Source organism: Ciconia boyciana, chromosome 11, assembly GCF_034638445.1.
Source record: "Ciconia boyciana chromosome 11, ASM3463844v1, whole genome shotgun sequence".
In the NCBI taxonomy this organism is placed as follows: Eukaryota; Metazoa; Chordata; class Aves; order Ciconiiformes; family Ciconiidae; genus Ciconia; species Ciconia boyciana.
The window spans coordinates 14564709-14581838 of record NC_132944.1 but is presented as its reverse complement, the minus strand read 5'-3'; the positions used below and the strand labels follow the sequence as shown (position 1 = coordinate 14581838).

At 38.7% G+C, this 17130-nt stretch overlaps 1 protein-coding gene across 7 annotated transcripts; it reads right to left on the bottom strand.

Moving 5' to 3' along the window:
* Positions 1-435: 435 nt before the first annotated feature.
* Positions 436-16403, bottom strand: UBA3 (ubiquitin like modifier activating enzyme 3). Of its 7 annotated transcripts, none has more exons than XM_072875525.1 (18): positions 16229-16400; positions 16041-16082; positions 12985-13105; positions 11921-12001; positions 8826-8908; positions 8184-8264; positions 7509-7552; positions 7149-7213; positions 6133-6288; positions 5909-6011; positions 5261-5374; positions 3731-3784; positions 3239-3275; positions 3078-3159; positions 2043-2143; positions 1857-1920; positions 1697-1751; positions 436-1217 (listed from the first exon to the last, which is right to left on the bottom strand). In XM_072875525.1, exons 1-18 carry the CDS (start codon positions 16318-16320, stop codon positions 1129-1131), a joined length of 1464 nt encoding a protein of 487 aa, XP_072731626.1. In that variant the 5' UTR covers positions 16321-16400; the 3' UTR covers positions 436-1128. The 7 variants fall into 7 exon arrangements, 6 of the variants coding, with proteins under 6 accessions (XP_072731626.1, XP_072731627.1, XP_072731630.1 ...); XM_072875526.1 differs by having other exon boundaries at positions 16219-16319; XM_072875529.1 differs by having other exon boundaries at positions 16208-16263.
* Positions 16404-17130: the final 727 nt, after the last annotated feature.

Genomic DNA, 17130 nt, shown 5'->3' with positions numbered 1-17130 from the left:
AACCACCACCTTTAGTTCCTGTTCCTTAATGCGTCCTTCGGCTGCTTAACGCAGATAACGAACCAAGTATACGCTCTTGTAAACCTCACCGTCTCAACTCGCTGCTTTGAGTCCCATGGCTTACGTGGGGCCTTTTAACGCTTCCAAACATGCAGTTGTTAAAAATTACCTGGTTAAAAATCACAGTAAAGTGCCCCCCTTTACTACTGAGTTCAGTGCAAGGCTGGAAGACGGAAAACTTAAACACAGTTCATAGTTTAAAAGATGGAAAGTTTAAACACAGTTGACATGCACCAAGTAAATCAGAGAATTGACTTTGAGGTATCTGCACTGCTTACAGAAAGGTCTCTGATTAAGCAGCCAAATCATGTCCTAGATGTTTTAATCGAGCTTACAAACACTCTTGAATGTCCACTGATAAGCCACAAACTAAGGTGTCTTTATGATTTTTTTATTAATAAATACCTTAACAGCACCAATGATACTTGAACATAATCCTGCAATACTGTGCACAGCGGCTGCTTGGGGACTGCGAGTAGACATGCCTGTATTTTCATGTACAGTTGATCATTTTGTCCTTTCATGTTTGCTTGTAAACAAAGTAATCTCTTCCATATCTAACACCTTTCATGAAATTGATCAAATCAATATTTAATAAGAGGAAAATGCTCATTTTAATCTACTGCCCTCTTTTGGTTTTAAGGTGACTCAGCAAGTGCATAGGAGTGCCACAATTTAAAACCAGATCACTGTGGTTCCTTTTAAAGGGTCTTCTCTTTGTGTACACGTGTGCACACGTGTTGAAAACAAGACTTTTGGCCACCTTAAAGTTTCCATGTGTCTGAAAGTATATTAGCATTAACCTTTTGACAACAAAAACTGAGAAAAAAGTGTATTCCTATACATCAGAGTTCTGTACATTAATAAGCATTTATACAAATATAATCCACCAAATATTGGCTTCTACGTACAATTCTGAAATATGGTGATTCATATTTATTACCTAACCTTCAACAATGCTAGTAGTAACATGAACATTTCAGATCGCCTTAACACCCACAGAGTACGTTTGTTTTACAAGGTGGGTACAGATTTCTCCCACTGTATATGCAGTTTAGTATGAATAAATTAAGTGGTAAAGTGAAGCTTGAACAGCATAGTCTGTGGTGTAGTAATATCAGCAACTGCAAGTTCCTGGCCATCCACAAGCCCCAATTCTGAAACAGAAAGAAAAGTTTTAAGTACAGCAAACCCATGTGGTTTGTCTTTTCTAAAAAAAATAAAAATAAAAAAAAATAAAAAAGTTATGAATGCCATTCCCACAAACCATAAATACGATAAAATAAAGCTGCAAACAGCTCACTAGCTAAACTAATATTCAACTAATTCAACCAGGAAACTAACAGACCTTGTCAAGAAATATATAAAACACTACTGAAGTATGTTTAATTTACATCAGTTATGAGCTTGCTTTGTCGCAATGTTTTTCTCTGCATCTGCCCACACTTCATGTTTCAGCAATTCAAAGCTCATCCTTGAGCAACCTGAGAAAGGTGTGTTACACATATAAGGATAATGAAGCACATTCTACTGCATAGTGCAAAATAAAGCCAAACATGCCATACAGAGAGATGAAACTGATTGACACTCTGTTTAGAGGAATATCTTGGAAATCTACACGACAAGTGCATGATACCTTTTAGTGTCTTGGAAAGATTTGGCCTTGTCCGCTCTTCAATTGAAGCTACTGTCTGCAAAAAAAAGAAAAAAAAAGCCAAAACATTTCCTTTCAAATTCAGGAAAGTAAATTTAAATAAATTAAGATTATTAAAGACAATTACGTATGTTCAAATTACCTGTAAATAAAGTGTTTTATTTCCCCCATACATAGTTGCTGTGATTGCAGGAGATTTCATTTGCCTATATAAAAAACATTTTTTAAAGAAAACAGACAATCAGGTAAAAATACATTTAGAAATTACCTTTCTGAAACACTAAACTACCAAAAATTATCAAATAAGTCAGAATAGTTGCACACTTACAATGAAGCATTATTTGTTAAGTAATCCAAGATCTCCTGTAATTTAGCTGATGGGGAAATCTCTATGTTTTGGGGAAGTTGGCTGCAGGCTGGACAGTTCTCCTATAACAAAGTAGCACAAGAATGCACGTTACGTTAAATATGATTTTAAAAATGCACCTAATAAAGTCTCAAAACTATTTGTGTTTGATTTTTTTTAAAGTTTTAGCTCTAGAAATATTAATACCGTTGCAAATATTAATAACAAAACCCAATTCCTCGTGAAGTCTGTCACTGTTCAACTGGCTCCCAACAGCAGCTAAGTATTTACAAACTAGAAATTTCATCTGATATAAAGTTTAATACTACAAACTTTCAAATCAATTGTTGTCATAATCTCTTTTTGAGAAGATTTGCTTATGAGTCTTCTTAAGATTGCGTATCCTATTTTGTAAACCATGTTTCCTGTATTACAGGGGAAATCTTCAGTATTCACTTTGAAAAAAGTCAAGTACTGTTTTCCTCTGCAGGTAGCATAGCAGAAACAGTTGAGATACCAGTGTTGCACCAGCAGACACCACAGAAATAGCTGTCTGAAGAACCTCCCTATACCAGAAGCTACTTTTCCATATATTAAGAAACCTTGGCTAAACAGGCAACAATTAAATATGCCATTACATATACTATGCAATAGTTTTTGGTAAACTGATGAGTAGAAGAAAAGGTTTCATTACCAGGACATCAAATAAAACATCTGTTGATCTGGAGGTAAACAGTCCTGCTACTCTACATGGACAGACCACCACTGTCATCACTGTTAGACCCCAAAACTACAGAAGTTTAAAAAAAAAAAAAAAAATTCCTACATGCTAAAAACAATACTCTGGAGAAGTAGCAGACTAGTAACATTGTTGTTTCCGTTTTTAAAACTTCAGAAATATTATTATCCAGTGCCGGGGCCAAGAGGTTCAATATTGGGTTTCAGAAATACACAAAAACTGCGTAAGGTTCAATAAAAATCAAGGAAACAACCCTGCGAGCCTTTAATGGCACTAACCTTTCTTTCAGCTTCAAATGTGTATGTGTATAATCCATCCGCATCATTAAACACCAAGTAGTTGTTAAGAGGAATGTATGCACTATAATGACAAATATGTTAGTGTTAATACATGTCATTATGTTGGAAATCATGTATGTTATTAATAAGAAATGAAATACCTTGTGGCTATTTTAAAAACTTCAGCAGCACAAACAGCTGGAATGAGAAATAAAAACAATTTCTTCACTTTCTAGCTCTATCTCAGAACATGCAGACATTAGTGCACAGTGTTGTACTAAAGAAGAAGTGACCCAAAAAATCAAGTATAACAATTTGTAAAGAGAAGAATAAACATCTGAAGGTAGCTGGTAGTTCTATGCATTAACACCATAGATTTGGCACTATGCTGAGACTACCTTAAGCTTATATACCATGTTTTCCAATTATTTTTTTTCCCCAGTCTCAAATGCTTTTGCTCACTCCCACAGTCATACATGAGCTTAAAATTTTTACAGTCACATGCAGTTTCTCTATGGAAAACAGAAATGAGACTGTAAGAATAAATCAGACCCATTTAAGAACTATCCTCCCCAAGTTCTCTATTCCAAACTGTTGCCTTACAAAACTCTCAAGTATGTAAAGCAGAAGTGAAATGAGTCCTTTTAGCATACCTGCAATTACTGCATTTGTAGAAGCTACTGCTGGAATAATTCGTTTAACCACCCCTGTAAAAACAAAACATACAGCTTTGTCTTTTCCAAGAAACTATACTGAGAGACGACTTTTAGCCAGAATAATTACAGAAGGGTGTACCCAAAGGTACTTTAAAATTTCCAGGAATTTCTGTTAACAATAAGGTATGATGGCATGCTGCTCAAGTACTTTGGCATTTTTTTAATTTTTGGAATATATCAAGCATGTTGAGAAAAAGAAGGTATCACACAAAGAGAACTAGTGAACTAATTCTAAAAACTATTCTGTATTTAGAACTGAAAATTAATTTAAAACTCAGTTCTATTCCTGTTTAACTGGAGAAATGCATAAGGGAAAGGTATTTGGTTTTGGTATTCCTTCTGCAAGAACAGGTTTGCCAAACTGTATTGGCATCTTCGTCCAGCTCTTCTTAGTGAGCCCATCCAGTCAAACAGCATAGTACATACATCAACACATGGCAAGATTTCCTATGCATACAAGTTTGCACATCAGGAACAAGGAGGTTCACTCTTTTTTCAGGCCTGCCAAAAAGACAGCAAATTCCTAAGTAGTCTGAAGTTCCTCTGGCTTCTCATTATTGACTTGTATCCCTTCATATCTGAGAAAACATGAATAAAACTTTTATCTTTGCCTTCTTTCTGCTATGTACTTTATAATGAACCCATCCATCTTCAAATGCTGAAAACTGTGCTGCCATTTGCATGTACATAATTATATTTCATAACTGGAGTTCACATTTATCTGTACCAAAAAAATACTACTAGAGAAGCCAGTATAAACTGCAGCAAAGACTATCTGCAATACACTAGGTGGAATCTGAGAAAGGTACACAAGGAATCAGTTCACCCTTTTTTGACAGAGGCACACAGTGAGGTTCAAAAGTGTGGTGTTTCAAGCCCAGCATTTCAAATGCATTCTCAGTACTACAAGTCAACAAATAGATAGAAGTTACCACAAATTCTGGAGATTCTGTATGAGATTCTCCACTTCTTTTCTATTTGGTTAGTGTTTAAAATGCTGATTAAATGCGTGGCAGCATTCTGCGCTTCCACATGAACAGAGGCATATGCAGCAGTAAAGAACAGATGCTATAGTCTTAACCAGCCTAAACTGGGATAAAGTGTTGCTGTTGCTGAAAGAGGCAATCACGTTCTTTTGTTTCTACTCTCTGACCCAGCAAAAGCGGTCACAGTGTAATGTAAACTGTGGAGCTGCTCCAGGTTAAAAATAAAATGGCAAAAAGAATGTTCAGTTTTGTCCCAGATAAGTTCCTCTTATTCATCATGAATGCCTAAACATCTGATTCATCATAAAAATATTTGTGCTGGCACAGGAAACAAGCTGCTTGTTTCTGTTTTAAGATGTTAAGGGAGAAAAGGACTATTTCTTTCTCAGCAGAGCTGCCAGATTAGTAATAACAAATACAAAGAATGCCAATCCAGCCTAACTGCAAATACCACAAACTTAGTGAAATGCCATACCCTTACCTTGGGTGAGTCTGTATGTAACACCTTTAATATTAAATTGTGATGCTCTTTCTAAAGACTTCTGGTAAATCCACTGTATATGTTCAGGGTCATCTCCATCCAACGCAACACCTTCTACAGCAAAGTTAAGAATTTACAGATAAGTTACAGTTATGAGAGTTCTTCAGAAATACAGCATTCTTTTTGTCTAAAAAAATCCCTTTGTTTTAATTTGGGTTAAAACGAATACTCCATTAAGCTATTAAAACCTGACACTTTAAATAGTCAAAATATCATTTCTACAAACATCGCAAGTTCTAACACATTCTACATACAAACTATCTTAACTTCACGGATTTATAGAGCTGTTACAGGTTATGTTTTGAGTCAGGAAAGACATTGTGCAGTGTGAGAGAGAAACACATGAACAAATATGGAACTGGAGAGCGAGTCTGAGAAGAGTCAGTCCATCACCAGCTCCTGGACAGCGAGTCTGAGAAGAGTCAGTCCATCACCAGCTCAGAGGAGGCTTAGATTCAATACGACAATGAGCCACGTAAGGTTTAAAGCTAGGATTGTTTTATTAAAAGTAGCTGTATATACCTCACTCAAAACAAATTAGTTAAAAGGAGAAATGTCAGTTTAGCACCAGTGCAATATACTAATTACCTCCAAAAGGTTGCTCCTTTGGCCACTGCAATATCCTGACATACTCAATACAATGCTCTGGTAGTCTGGGCATAGATGCAATAGTACACATGGGAAAATTGACCTGGTGTGGGCAGAGGAAGAAAACCAGAAGAAAGCATGTAACACATTACATATAGTCCTAGGAAAAGAAACAAGCAAATCAGAGGAATACAAAAAAAGGAAATATCACTGGTTGTAATTACCTGTGGTGGATAAAGCTCAAGCGTGCATTCAACACATGCTGTCATACCAGGAATAATCACACGAACATTTCCTTTAAAACCTTCTGTCCCTCCATCTATTAAAGGTATGATGGAACTCGGATCCAGTACACCATCTTCATAATGTAAGAATGACATCTAACGAATAAAGGTGGGGGAGTTGTTGGTTTTTGGGGTTTTTTGTTGGTTGTTTTTTTTTTTTAAACAATTTGCAGGAAGAAAAAAAATCCTAAAAATTTTATTCTTAATGGTACACCACAAGACTGAATGCTTAATATACAGTTTACTTTAAGGGTACATAGTGTATAAAACACTACTTATTTGTCAGCGCACAGGACTTCACCTACTACCTTCACCCTCCACCTCCTCCTCCCCTTACCCCCCTGATAAATGCTATTATTTCCTTACAGTATACCAGAACAAATGGTTCATTGGTTTGAAGGATTTGGGGGTTTGATTCTTGGTTTGTTGTTTTGGGGGTTATTTTTTAAATACTGGTAAATATGCAAGGTCATTATTTTATAAACAAAGTCACAATTATAAAACTGCCTAGTTCAACGACCACCTTCCTATTACTTTGTAGCAGCAGGGCTCCAAAAGACATCATTTACAAGTTGCAGCATGGTAAGTATTGTTTGGCTAATGAAAACAAACGTTCACTATGGGAGCACCCAGAGAGGCTGTGGAACTTCCCTTCTTACAATTTTCAAAAGCTGACTGCACAAGGCCACAAACAATGTAACCTAACTTTGAAATTACCCCTGCAGGGCACTGCACAAATGTTGGCTAACACTCCTCAAGAAAAAGGCGGGTAAGAGAGCATGCATTTTATCCTGTTCACAAAAAGAAAAAAGAAAAGAAAACAGAAATAGATACAGAAAGCTGTGAGTTTCAACAGCACTCATTTCATTTGAATGACACATTCTACACAAATCTGTTCAATTTTAGTTATCTATACTCAAGCAATAACCAGGCTTTAAAAAGATTGAAGACTTTACCAGCATGCCATTTATCCATCTTCTTGCAATTATAGAGTCCAGCCCACAAACAATAATATGAAACTCTAGGGGGAAAAAAACGTTATTTAAAGTCTATACTAATGCATACTTCTTAAGACAAGCAAAGTATTCTGTCTGTAACAGTCCAGAGGAACTGAATGCAGTTTAACTATCTCCCCTAGATTACTTATATGACAGATGCATTTAAGTTTTGTCTATTTGTTACTTCTACCTCCAGTATACTGTAGAAGACTAAAATAATTAGCAATCTAACTAGCAGGAAAAGCAGCAAGCAGCAACAACTGCAATGTGCCCCTAAAGCACCAGTGGGTGTCTGGCAGGCAAGCAAGTACCACTTACGTCGATAGAAGCTTTCATCCATGTCTTGAATCTTTTTAAAATATCTGAATGTAAGCCCAGTAAAGGAATATATTTATAAAGTAGTTAAGTTTAATGTTTTCTATTTGCTAACATAAAGCAAAAACATTAGCTAAGTTATTACTATAACTTTGTATGACACTTTTTTAAAAAATGAAGTGATTGAAAGATTCAAAATTCCCACAGCTGAAGCTGTAGCATCTGACAAAACAAGTAAGGGGCACAATGTAATAGTCACACACAGGAGAAAGCTCATCAGGCAAATTATTTAGGAAGCTCAAAACACGCTCTTACAAAGTCCTGTATCAGTAAGTGCTGCTCTATGTTTCTAAACTAACGTCTCCTACCAGTACATACTCTGGTGAATAAAGCTGTAATTCTACTATCTCAGTGAAAATTAGAATACTGCATAGAATAAAAAGACTCAGTGGAAACACACAAAACAGTTTCTTAAAGCTTAGCCTTCTTTCTCCATGCATATTTCCTGTATGCTAACGCCACCAAGAAAGAATTCTCCATCACCAGCTGAATGAATCTGTTCTTTATTGTATGAAAAAGAGAGGATGGCAGCAAAATACTTCAGATAGTCCTACCACCTACGGAGTTCTCTAGGTTTTTTGAAGCCTTTGGGGCTACTACTTCTCTATAGAAGGATACGCTACGACAGCACAGTTGGGAATGCGGCTGTTTAGGAATTCTGCTGCAACTTCTGCTTTTGGTCGCCCGACATCCTTCGGTCTGGGAAAAAAACCAAGCAATTTCAAATGTGTTATTTTAGTAGATTCACTCTTTCCAGACTCTATGCATTGCAATACTGAATTAAGTGACTAACTGTTACTGCAGGACAATTTATTGATATGGATAATATTAAGCCATCCCTGTAAAGCATCAGACATGAGAGCCCCAGAGTTATCTAAATATGTCCATGTAACTACAGTTAACAGCACCAAAAAAAATCCAACAATTTTTCATTTTGCTTGGAAGAAATGGGTACCAGAAACATTGATATCTCGATCTGTGTGCATTATTCTTTGGTGTCACCTTTTCCATTAGTCATTAGCTGTATTTGAATGGTAAGGAATGTATGTTAGCTTTCTTCACACTCAAACTATGACACCACAGATGTCAAAACAAGAAGGAATCACACGCAACATTTAGTTAATTATGAGTACTGTTGTGATATGAAAGTTCAGTAATCTTTAATGACATCTTGTTCAACCAAAATAATGATCATATTCATATATTTTGTTTAGGTACATTTAACAAAAACAAAAGCCGAATCGTGAAAGTATCACTTACCGAAAAAGAAACTGTCGGTTAAGATTAGAAACATCTATAGTATCCATGTCAATAACATGGATCTGTCTAAAGCCGGACAGTGCCTGTGAAAAGAGATAGTCAACTTCATTTAATAGGAAATGAAATGCTTATGCTTACAGTGCTCCAGAATTCATTCCACATGCCAAAAAAGCAACCTTTGGAGGAACAAACATATTTGCTCTTCTTTCTCTGTGCAGCCAGGTATATGGTTGTTCTTAGTTAAAAGAATGTTCTTTGTTGGGTTGCTAATGCTGATATTTAGATAGATGGAATCAGTAACATTTCAATGGTCAAAGGCAATGTTCTACTGAACGCAAAGTTGCTTTAGCCTACCTAATCATAACACAGGGAAGTCAACAGTAGGCTGATCTGTAAGGGGAATTTGCAGTATTCCCTCGCAACTGAAGTAAATCAAAAGCGTTCATTGGGGAAAAAACACAGAATTTGAAGAAATACCATAAGCACTTCCTTGCTTAGCAGGAATAGAAAAACAAAGTTTAATTCCTCTAAAATTTTAAGTTTTTGAATGTTCACCACTTTCACAGTTGCCATAAATGAGTCTGGTGTGTCCACCCTCAAATCACAGTTCAAAATAAGCCAGCATTCCCCACTGCATTCCATGCTGGAACAGAATGCAAACACAAAAAGTCACCTCGCTAAGAACACACCAAACCTCTGACAGAAGTTCTGCCTGATCTGTTTGCATGCAGCCCATCATTAGATTTGCCAAATAACCTTAAAGTAAAATTGTCTTAAAACTGTATTGCAGGTCTGATCTGATAAAGTAATAACATGTCACGCACAGAGAAACAATGTGTACTGTGGTTAAAGGGAAATAAATGCTGTAAAAGGCTGGTTTGAGAGAAAGGAAATGTGTTGTGATATTCTGAAGTGACCCTAAAAAAAAAAAAATCTGAGTCCCATCCCCTACCTTTTTTCCTTTGAGACTCAATCTTGTTATATATATAGACTTCCAAACTTTTCATTTTACATTTTCTGAATAAATAGAGCCATCCCATGCATAATAAGTATTTAAAATGCTTTATCAGGAAACTGATTAAACAAATGAACAATAGGACTAAAGTTTTTCAGAATAGAAATTAATTTCTGTAAGAAAAGCAGCAAGAAATTCTCTATGTCATATTGGACACCCCTGGTGCTGAACAATCATTTTGTTTCATTGATAAATATTCAGCTTTTGTTCAATATTATCAAAGCAGACTGGGAGAGCCTGCTAAAGAGAAGAGCAAGCCTGGGACATCACGAACATACAGACTGGAGTCTTTATCGAATTTATATTAATTGTCCCAAAGACATGAATACATGTGAACAGAATCTAGATTTACTTACAAGCGTATCTTTCTGAAAATGATAAAAATAAATCATGATAACTTAAAACCTTTTTGAAGAGATGGGAACTGAGGGCATACAGCAGACTTATGGAGCCCTTATCCCATACAAATCCTCCCTCTCAACGAGCTATCAACAGACTGAATTTGTTCTGTCCCAATAAACCCATAGAACAGTAGCTCTGGGCGGAGGTTAAATTCACCAGCACTAAATTCCCAAAGAAAGAAAACTGCCTTGAAGCTGTCATAGTCTCTTCAAGTAAACTTCTGCTTAAGCATTGCAGAACAAACTAGCAACCAGAACAAGGGTATACACAAGTGCTGGAACTAAGTTAATGGATCTGGAATGCCTGGCTTTAAATGAGGCTATTGATTTATCAAGCATCTCAAGTTTGGAGGTAATCTGTGGAAATACTGAAATAGCAGTATATAAATATTAAAGTACACTAATGCATAAGTGTTGGTATAAATTAAGGAAAAAAGTTATTTCATAGTAAGTTATTATATCAGTCCACACATTTTCCATGGAATCCATAAGGACAGAAATTCTTCTGATTAAATAGAAGCATGGAAAAGTACAGTATTAGTCTAAACTACCAAACTCAAACAGGATGGTAATAGTGATACACTATGATAAATATGAGCATCTGTGGGGATAAAAAACACATTAAAAGGATAATTAAATTCATGCACATTTATTGAGTAAATGTCTGACAGCACATGATCCCATGACTGCATTTTAAACACTTAAAAATTGCTTTTCAGAACACATAGTGAGAGCATCCATTATAAACTGACACCATATCAAGAAAACTACAGAATACCTTCTGGTAATCTGTACACCAGGGAAGTACTGTCATATTTTTTCCCTGTTCTTATACCATTACCTATTCCTTCTTAGCCATTTCCATACAGGATAGTGCACACTGGCCTGACTCAATAAAGCTCCTATTACATAGGCTGAATTCAGCAATACAGATGCAACTCTGAGGGAGTGTTCAGGCTCTGCAGACAACCTCCAATTTACTGATCTTGAGGAACTGGAAAACCTGAGAGCCCTACTCGAGAAGGCCAAACGGATTCCACGGACATGAAGGTCACTATAGACACAGTAAGTCTGGCTCTACTAATTTCACTATGAAAGAACATAAATAATTCCAGCAATTCTAACCTCACTTTGAATTAATCCAAAGGTGTAAAATAAACTGAAATTAAATTCAATTTTGACTGTTAATACTAAACTTTGTACTAGCTGCTTATGGCAGTTTAAAGTATCGCTTTCCATCTGAATAGATACATTTCAGCCATTGTATTCCAAACAACACTTCCTTGTAACATTATGAGGATGATTTGATCTTAGTTTACTTCATTTCCCTAGATCTGGTAATTAGGGAAAATTACCAACATCAGACCGTATCTAAGGCTGCAGGTGAACTTTTGTCTGCACTTCATAAACAGCACCATGTGGTCCCTCATGACAAGCTTTGAGATAGCTAAAGAAATAACATGCTACTTATTAGACTACCACCTTTCAAGCTTATTAACAACATGCATTCTTCAAGTATAAAGTACATGATGCTACGGACAATAAACATTTTGATTAGAACTTAGAAATTTAGTAGCTATATACAATCAAAAATGCCAAATTAGCAAAGCAGAAAAGGTAATTTCCTCAAGGAAAAAAAGAAGATTCTAGGAACCAAAGGGTGAAAACTGAGTAATTACCAGGTTTTTCAGGAGTTCGCATCCTAATCCTCCTGCTCCAATAACTAGTACTTTACATGTGCTTAACAAAAACTCAAGAGCCTGCGGAAAATATAAAACAAAAAATTAATACACTAAATAGGAAAAAGTATAATTTGTCCTTTGCTTCATAATCCTTAAAAATGCGTTATCGTAAATTTTCAGTGCCTATTAAGTTTCACATAAAACGACTTAGATCAATAAAACAGTTTGTGCTTGCAGGAGTAATTACATACCGGACTTTAATCGGTTTTTGAGTTCATGCAGTTCCTATATCCCAACTTACAGAAAAGCAAGACCTTTGTTGGTATCGGTATTCTCTTTATATTTATTTTGACCATGAAAAAAGCCTTTATTATTATTTGGTTTAAGGAGATAACGTTTTCTTCCTCCAAAAATTTTACTGATACATAATACAAAATAAATCTAAAAAGACAGAAAACATTGCTGGCCAAAAAGAATTGAAATTTTTAACTATGTAACTGCTTTCTGTGAACTCTTCTACTAAACCCCAGCCTCAAACTAATACATAATGGAACAGTACATTAAAAAGGTAACAGTAAAATACATTCAACTGTAAGCTATGAAACAAAATGTACCAAAAAAGGAAAACAGAAGCAATAATTAAAAGTCTAAATTTTGCTTTTCCCTACTAAACATCTTTCCCAATTTTCTAAGTACTCATATTAACCTTAATTCCTTCTTTAAGTACAAGAAATTCCTTGCTGTATCTAATTACTTAAAAATGGAGAGACAAATGCTGCTATTTTTCATGTGGAACTCAAAGACAGAACGTAATTCATATGTTGTTATACATTTATATATATGATGACAGCAAGCTTGTAGTTGACTGTACAATTTAGAAATACAAGCTTATAAAAATAATACAGTATGTTCTTCTAGCAACATAATGTTCAATTGATTAAAATATAAGCTTTTCATGCACTTTTAGTATTCATACACTGCTGGTGGTCAATTAATGAAACTGTTTACATTAGTTTGCAACACACGCTACAGATTTTTTATTTAAAGTAAGTGTTTCTCACTTGAGTGCCTGGCTCGAAATCAGGATGTGTGAATGGTCCAGATCGCTCGAGGAACTTCTTTACATGGTTCCAGCGACCTTCCCAGTCTCCAGTGTCCCCACACCCACCATCAACAGCCATTCTGCACAGAACACAGTAAATTCAGCTGCAAAATCATAGAGAAAAAGCCACACCTCTAAAATGTATTTTTTCTTTATGTATCTTAAAAATACCTAAATTATTGACCATTCATACAAATGCATTTGCATATTCTTTATGCGTGTAAGTTACGTGCATGAACATTTGCATGAGTGGGTTTTATTTGTGGAACTAGAAAGCAATAATACAAATATGCATAGAGGGAAAAAAACCCAGGCATTTCAATAAATCCCACTGATTTAGCTGTTACTAGTAAAAGTTGACCTGAAGTGAAAAAAGGGTCTAGGCTTTTTGCTTTTATTTTCTCATATTTAAAGAGGACACAGAAAAAGAGGTTGTCCCTTTAGATTTTGAGGGTGATTTTTTTTCATCAGAGTTAAGTCTTGTATCCTTTTTTTGACAGACTTTTTAAGTTCATAAATCGTATTTAGAATTATCAGTATGTAACTGCAATTGTGAGGCACTGAGTAAAAGTAACATGCACCAACACTGTCTCCTCTGAATCTTCATAGCAGTTTATTTAAACAGCTGTTAAAAAAGATATGAATCTTGAATGCTCTTCACCCTCAGTTGGTACTATGTAATTTAGAACACCCCCATTTTTCAGTCATCCCCTGAGCCTGTCAGTGGTAGCAATGTGACTTGAAAAAAGGAATGTTTGCAGTTATTTTCTTTTACATTTTTGAGACAGAATTTTACATCAAATACTCCAGTACCTTTTTTTCCCCTTCTGCAGGTCAATTTTAGTAGTACATAACTATCAGTTTAAACTCTTAAGAGACTCACTGGAATGGTTCAAAATCAGCTCACTGAAGTAATTTTCTAACATAAGATCATTGCCTACACAGAACAAGCCCTTCCTTAGCACAGCACACTTCCCTTTTTAAATAGGAGCTCCAGTCAATAGATATGAACTGTTATGTTCTATGTTAATACAAAACTAAGTTTCTAATAAGAGAGCTTTGCCAATCCTGAGTATGAAAGGTTGTGTGATCATTGATAAGGAGTGTTATTTGCTTCCTCCTATGAAGTAATATGAAGAATGCTTGCATCAATAACTGTTGTTGGGTAATGTTTAGAATTTATTATTACTTCCTGATGACTCATCTCAAAATAAAAGGAAAATGTAGTGAAAACATCTAGACAGTGAATGCCTTTATCCTCACAGAATTCAGAAGATGGACAACACAGTATGTCCATAGTAATTTTAACTTATAGGCAATAATTTTCCAAAATATTTTCAATAACAGGGAAAAACTTCACTAAAGTGCAGGAATAAATACATCATAATTTGCCTACATTTTTACTGCAGACTGAACTCATTCCTGGTTAACTGTTGACTTTAGGCAAGTTAACTTACTGTATTAGCAGTTAAATAAGATCTAAAAAAATGATTTAAATTCATGAGGGTCTTCTGATCTCTGATTTGCACTTTTCTGACCCCAGTCAGAAACCTCCCCCAGTTTTCACAATAATGTGAAAATACACATATTTCACATAATGTGAAACAGCATGAATAAATACAACACTCCCACCGCTGAACCCTGGGCTCATCTGTTTCAGGATGTGCATTAAGCACTGACTTAAGAAAATAAAATAGGTCAATATACATCACAGAAATTGCTTCTATGGGTTATATTATAATTTTTAGCTTTTCTGGAAACACATGCAGAAGCTATGCTTGGTGACATTAAGAACAACTTTTTTATCCTTTTATATAGTCCATATAAACAGCAGTACTCCTTTTCTGTTTAGATGTGTATTTTCCTTTTTAAGTGATAAAATGGTAAGGTCTAGTTTCACTTTGCGATTATACTACAGTTTGGTTTTTATAGGGTTGGACATTGTGGAGATCTGAAAAACACCAATAACTCAACCTGAGATTTTATGTTTAATTTCAGAGATAGGGTCTTTTTAGTGTTTATTTTTATGTTGTTACAGCATTACCAGGTATCTGTATTATTACTTTAACAAAATCCTTATTTATTTATTTGAGTTACTCTAATTTTAAATCTTGTTTAAAATATCAGAGCACCACAATCCTTATGCTGCTTTAGGCCCAGACTTTTCCCTACCACCTTCACATCTCCAGAGGTCCATGCTTTTGAGGGACTTGGCATGCACCCCCCCAATCCAACATGCCCAAGGATTTTTGTGACCCTCACCCCACCAGACACATGCACTGCCTGGAGTCCACCGCTCAGGCAGGCCAGGTCTGCTCTGTGATCTTTGGGAAGAGGGACACAAGCAGATGGAAGGGAATAGTTAAGGGATGGAAGCAGATGAGGTTAAAGATTTCTGAGCATTAGTTTTCAAGGCCGTTAAGACAGATGCATAGAATTTAGGGTTTTAATAAGCAGAGGCAACTGTTCTGTGGCCTGTATTTTTAATTTTCAGCCAAAATTTAGTCACCTGCTTCTAGCCTAGAGACCCTCCCCAGGTCCCTGACCGGCAATGCAGCTTTTTCCACCTCTGTCGCAAAGCTCTCCAGCACACCAGCCTTTACTCATGCCAAGCTCCAAGCCCGCAACTCCCATCCCCACTCCGGGTGAGCCCCTTGGTCCTCTCCCCAGGAGGTTCCTCTTCCCCAGTCCTTGCTGTTCAAGCGCCCTTTCGCGTTCCCCCTCCTCACACTGACCCCCCTAACACCTTTCCTCCGGCTCCCTCCTCCCGCCCCGGCCCTGGACTGCGCCATCCCCGCCCCTCTCCGCCTGCCGGGCCCGGGCCGCTCACGCACGGTCGCCCCTACCAGCGCCTCTCCAGCGGGCCCCGCAGCCCTGAGCTAACCCGCAGCCTCCTCCCAGCCCACACCTCTCCTGCGGGGCTGCGGCTCGCCCTGACCTACCAGCCGCCCCTCAGCAAGCGTGCCTGCCCCTGCCCCGGGCCGGGAGCCCGCTCGCCCGCAGCCCCGCACTAACCCATCCGCCAGCAGCTCCTCTAGCCTCCTTCTTTTCTTCTCCCTAAAAGAGAGAGAATAAAAGAAGGGTCAGTATCGCGCTACAGAGACCGGGGAGGAGGGAGAGGGGACCCCGGGGCCCACCCGTCCCCGGGAAGCGGGGGAAGGGGCGGCCGAGCACACACATACAGGGCACTTACGGTTCCTCACCATCCGCCATATTTCCCTCTGCTTCCCACAATGCCCCACGGCGCGTCTATGGGCGGTGCTTTGCCAGAGCGCCGCCACGGTTGCAGGCCCATAGAGTTGGGGAGGGGGGGATAGAATGCCCGCCGGGCGAGCTGCCCGGGGCGCTAATCCCCATGGCAACGAGGCGGAACGGACGGACGGACGGACGGACGGACGGACGGACACCCACACACACTCCCCACACACACCTCCCCCGCGCCCCCCCGCTCCCCCCGAAGCAGGGACCGGGGCGCCGCAGCCGCCTGCCCGCCCGGCCCGCGCTGCGGAGGAGAGCCCGGGCTGGAGCCCCCCCCCGGGGGCCCAAGCGGAGTGCCGGGCCTGGCGGCGCGGGGCAGCCCCGGCCCGCGGAGGGGGCCTGCGCCGCCTCCCTCCCTCGCCCCGAAGCGCCTGGCCCCGGGCGGCCGAGGGCTCTCCCTGCGCCCGCCTCCCCGGTGCTTCCCGGGAGCCTCGGACGGCATCCTCGGGGACCAAGCGTGTGGTGATCGCGGCGCTGTAAAGCCCACGGGATGACTAGAAACAAGACGCGGAGGTGGGATGAGCCTCAGGCTGGTCGCTGCCCGCCAGCCGGCTGGCTCCTCCACCGAGCTGTGTTTTCACAGGGCTTTTGCCTTATCAGCGCTCCGGGGGCAGAGGCCGGCCCGGCCCTGCCCGCGGCCGGCCTGGGACCACGCGTAAGCCAGCTTCTGCACGCAGGAGCTTTCACTCTGCAAAACTAACACAAGGAATGGCGTCTAAGCGCAGGGCGGGAAGCAGACGAGCAGGGCTTAAGAGGGTTGCACTTCAGGCCTCAGGCTCCTAAACTTTAGGGATCTAAATCCTTCGCAGATCGAGCTGTGAGGAGCAGCTGCCAGCCTCCAGCATTG

What these genes read in the sequence shown, in the direction of transcription:
- UBA3 (XM_072875525.1), bottom strand. Translation starts at nt 16,320, where the DNA reads ATGGGCCTGCAACCGTGGCGGCGCTCTGGCAAAGCACCGCCCATAGAC. An exon ending in GGATGAAAGCTTCTATCGAC is followed by an intron (nt 7,214 to 7,508) that starts GTAAGTGGTACT and finishes TTTTCCCCCTAG; the next exon opens with AGTTTCATATTATTGTTTGT. An exon ending in TACAAATGCAGTAATTGCAG is followed by an intron (nt 3,276 to 3,730) that starts GTATGCTAAAAG and finishes TTCTCATTCCAG; the next exon opens with CTGTTTGTGCTGCTGAAGTT.